At 40.1% G+C, this 4,302-nt stretch overlaps 1 protein-coding gene across 1 annotated transcript in view; it reads left to right on the top strand.

Moving 5' to 3' along the window:
• Nucleotides 1-4,302, top strand: part of atrip (ATR interacting protein) — a 17,323-nt gene that overhangs the window by 4,676 nt on the left and 8,345 nt on the right. Inside the window, 5 exon segments of the mRNA XM_013910017.1 lie at nucleotides 653-777; nucleotides 907-996; nucleotides 1,795-1,900; nucleotides 2,379-2,540; nucleotides 3,917-4,184. Coding sequence (XP_013765471.1) covers nucleotides 653-777; nucleotides 907-996; nucleotides 1,795-1,900; nucleotides 2,379-2,540; nucleotides 3,917-4,184 — 751 coding nt within the window.

The following is a 4,302-nucleotide window of genomic DNA, read 5'->3' as shown; positions in this document are numbered from 1 at the left end:
ACATACACACACACGTAGTGTGTATGTAATGTGCAAGTTGTAACAGTAGTAGTTCTGTTGATTAGTGCAAATTACAGCGCTGATGTAAACATCTATGTTTGTTGGGAGCAGTTTTGGTTGTACAGTCTGACAGCTGCAGGGAGAAAGGACCTGCGGAAACACTCGTTCACGCATCTAGGATTCAGCAGTCTGTCACTGAAGGAGCTCTACAGTTCAGCAACATTTACATGCATGGGATGGGAGACTCTGTCCATCAGAGATGTTATTTTGGCCAGAGTCGTTCTGTCTCCCACCACCTGCACTGGGTCCAGGGTGCTTCCTAGAACAGATTTAAGCCTTGCTGAACCAGGAATGTCATCCTCAGCTTTTAACTCATAGGGATTACTTATACATACTCAGACTTCATTATTTACAACTTTGACTACAAAAAACAGGAAGCTGCCGTTGTAAGAATGTATACTGTATATGACAGGAAAACTGGAAAATGTGATAGATAATAGCTTTGAATGTTTTAATGCCACATTTTATCATGTAGAGTCCAGATAACTGAGTCAATTCCACTCTTCAGTCAAGTTCTAATACAGCCAGAAGAGTTAGACGTCACAATTATTACTGTTGGTTTTTTTTTTTTGGTTTTTTTTTCTCCCCACAGTCCTAAAATCCTGAATCATGGAAGCAGCAGCTCATCCTCTCCAATAGGAAATGGTTTCATCACCAAGGAGATGTTTGGAGCCCAGGTATCATCCAGAGTGACACCAGTGAAGGCACGGAGAGATGGTGGGTTGTATGACAACGCTGATGTCATGAAAAATATAGGGGCAGTAGTAGGAGCAATATATTTACAAAGACAAAAATTATCTGCTCGTGGTTAAACTCTGCCTGTCTATATCTATGTATATGTTGCAGCAGAGAGAGGAGCATCCAGCAGCAAATCTAGTGATGTGTCTCGACCAGACCCCTTCCTGTCTGTCAGACCGTCTCATCTGCAGCACAGAGGTCAGTCCCCCTGCAGTGTGCCTTCAAAGGGTTCCTGAAAGATTTCATATTTTAAAGCTACCAGGAAATTTTAGGATTTTTAGAGATTTTACTGAACAGCTGAAAGAAATACTAAACCTTCCTGACCTTACACAGTTGAGTTGTTTGTAGCTAGTTCTGTTTCCCACACACAGTCTGTCAGAAAATAGCCTGTACACCCTTATGCTACAGTCAGGCTACACAATGTCTGCCTGATTGTGATCCAGCTCATGTATGTATCAGAATTTGAAATAGGTTACATGTAGGTTGTTTTATTTCATAAAGCGTGACATAATACACAAAAGTGACTCTGCATCTGGGACCTCATTACCATGCGATTTTTCTTGTACTGTGGAAGGTACAAATTTCTGTACCCTCCTAACGGTTCCTTCATTTCTGTGAGGTTCACCACCATCTATGCAGCATTCTGCCAGCTATTTGTTTTCTGATGCTCACTTGATGTAGGGTCATCAGAATATACACGGAATGGGTCAGAAACAGTAACAGCACACAGCTTCAATAAATGTTCCACCACATATGCAGACTGTTATCAGCTGCCGTCAACTATCAGAATCTGTAAAGGAACCGATGTAAACGTTTATTGGTATATGTTCAGTTATATTTTCTTTTATCTATATTGCGCCAAATCACAACAAGGGTTGCCTCAAGGTGCTTTACCTTACAATAATACAAAGATAAGAGAAAACCCCAACAATCACATGAGTGAGTATTAATCTGATTAAAATCTGTGTCTGTTATTCTGTGTCATCCTCCAACCAGGTGGCATCCTGCTGGGGCTATTGCTGCAGCAGCCTCTTTCTCCCAGTAGCCTCGGGCTCTCTCATTTGCTGAGTATGAGTCTGACTGACATTCATCTGACATCCAGGTAAACACCTTGCACTTTAATCTTGACAGCCTGAGCAGTAACATGTAGTGTAATATGTATAAAGCAGTGCTGTAATAGTTACTGGCAAAGTAGAAAGAAAGGTTTAACATTTGTGATGATAGAATAAATTTTATGTAATAACAGCTTAAATGAAGTATATCAATAAATTAATTTATCCAACTTTAGGAACAAACATATTGTGGGTTTCTTTTGTTGTTGATGTTGTTGTTTGTTGAAATTGACTTCAACAAGCTACCAGACTTCAAATTTGGATAATCAGTCATCACATGCTGTTGCCAAGTCCTCAAAAACAGAACCTTTTCATACAATATACAAAACTTTATAGCATTGACTTTACCCTAATAGTGTTTCAAAAACAGCCGTAGCATTGATTGTATCACTAGTCATACTTCTCAAACCTAAATGAAGTTGTAAGACTAACTGATGTGCTGATGTTGTGTGTTGTTTATGTGTTCAGTCGGCTGTCAGCAGGTTTTCTGCTCAACTCTGATGCTGCAGCTGGTGTCAGTGGAGCTGGAGCTCCCAGAGCTGCTCTTAATCCTGTCCAGAGTCTAGCTGTAACTGGACTCAACATGCTGAGTCAGAGCCAACCGGCATCTGCAGCCAGCAGCAAAAACAGGTAGGATGACTGACCCTGATGCCGTTCAGTTGAAACAATAAAAAGTCTCTCTTTGCAAAGTGCAGAAGAACAGCATACACTTTCTGATCTATAGACAGCAGAGTCCTCTTGTGGATAAACCGTGTAAAAGCAGATTAAATGGTCTAATGTAATATGCTGAAAATTCTCCCCATATCGTACATGAATTCTGTCCTTGGCTCTGAAGGATCTCTGTATATAGATTACTTTGATATTTTTTTGAGCACATCAAAAGAGTGTTTCATTTGTTTTAAATCAAATTTGATAGGTTTTTTTCAAGATATGTGGTGAAATACCTGATACTTTTATTCGTTATTGCTTTAAAATATTTTATGGAATCTATATAAAATGCAGAATCAGTAAATGGTAGCTTCCAAAGTCAGTGAGTTGAGGCATATCACTTCTGCAGTGTAATTGTCCATTTACATTGCTAACCTTTTAACTTCTCGGTGTAAAAATACATTTTTATTAACTACTAACAATTTTTTAAAAGCAATAAAAGCTACATAGAGTTGTAGGCCAGCTAAATATTTAGCATTTTAGTCCTGGTGGTTATGTTAACTTATTTTGTCATTGGTGAGAAACTTTGTGGGCATTGCTACAAGGGCCATATATTTATATGGAGTGTTATGTTGTTTTTATAATTGGTTTTAAAGCACCAGTATAATAATAAAAAAAAATCATTTTCACAGAAGTGGAGTTTGCATGTTTTCCCCGTGTTTGCGTGGTTTCTCCCTGGGTACTCCGGCTTCCTGCCACAGCCCGAAGACTTGCACTTAGTGTGGTTGGGTTAATTGGTGATTCTAAATTGCCCATAGGTGTAAATGTGAGTGTGAATGGTTGTCTGTCTCTATGTGTTAGCCCTGCGATAGACAGGTGATCTGATCAGGGTGTACCCCACCACTCGCCCTGTGACAGCTGGGATAGACTCCAGCCCCCCTCATAAAGATAAGTGGAAGAGGATGGCTGGATGGAGAAGTGTAATAAATTTTCCTAACTTTCCAGTCTGAAACAGATGACTGGAAAGAAAATTTTATCATTAAACCTGATTAATTTCTGGCTTTGTTCTTCCTGCATGTACTCTCCTCTTTAACACAGAATTATGGAGACAAACTCAAAACAACGGCAGCTAAAGGAGTGAAAACAGCATGACAGCTACTGCCTTGCTGATAGACATATCAGTCATTAGATGGCTATTGAGAAAGGCGAATACAGGGCAGATTCATTTTTTAAGGATTAATGGTTTAAGTCAGAACGAGAAAAATATCTTCATGGAAAATAACCCACTGGTTGTAGGTTAAACGATTTGGATAGAAAAATCAAAAAAAAAATAAAATAAAAATTGTGTATGTAAATAGGTCGTGTCCTGGAGGTGTCCTCCTCCTCTCTCTGTTGGACCTTCACCTGTCTCAGCTATGCCAGTCTCTGGACTCGCTCCGCTCCTCCTCCGCTAGCAGCAGTGGTTTAGACTCTTCAGCTGCCAATACACTTCCAGCAGGCCGCACTGCTGCAGCTTCTGCTGGGCTGCGAAGACTGGAGGAGGCTCGTTTATGTGGGTTTAAAGTGGAGGACATTGGCCTAGCTGCTCTGAGGCTCCTTTGTCTCCTGCTTGTCCACAGTGATGAGGTGATGACACAAGAACAACAGTATAGTAACAATGTGTAATGGTGGCTCAAATATACAAATTGCAAACTGCATGGTGAATGTCGAGAGTTTTTTCCTGATCTTCGTCACAACTCCATAT

This window comes from Pundamilia nyererei, unplaced genomic scaffold (genome assembly GCF_000239375.1).
Source record: "Pundamilia nyererei isolate P.nyererei 1_Seehausen unplaced genomic scaffold, PunNye1.0 scaffold00034, whole genome shotgun sequence".
In the NCBI taxonomy this organism is placed as follows: Eukaryota; Metazoa; Chordata; class Actinopteri; order Cichliformes; family Cichlidae; genus Pundamilia; species Pundamilia nyererei.
Note: the sequence above shows the minus strand (reverse complement) of the source record. Positions and strands in the feature narration are given on the sequence as shown.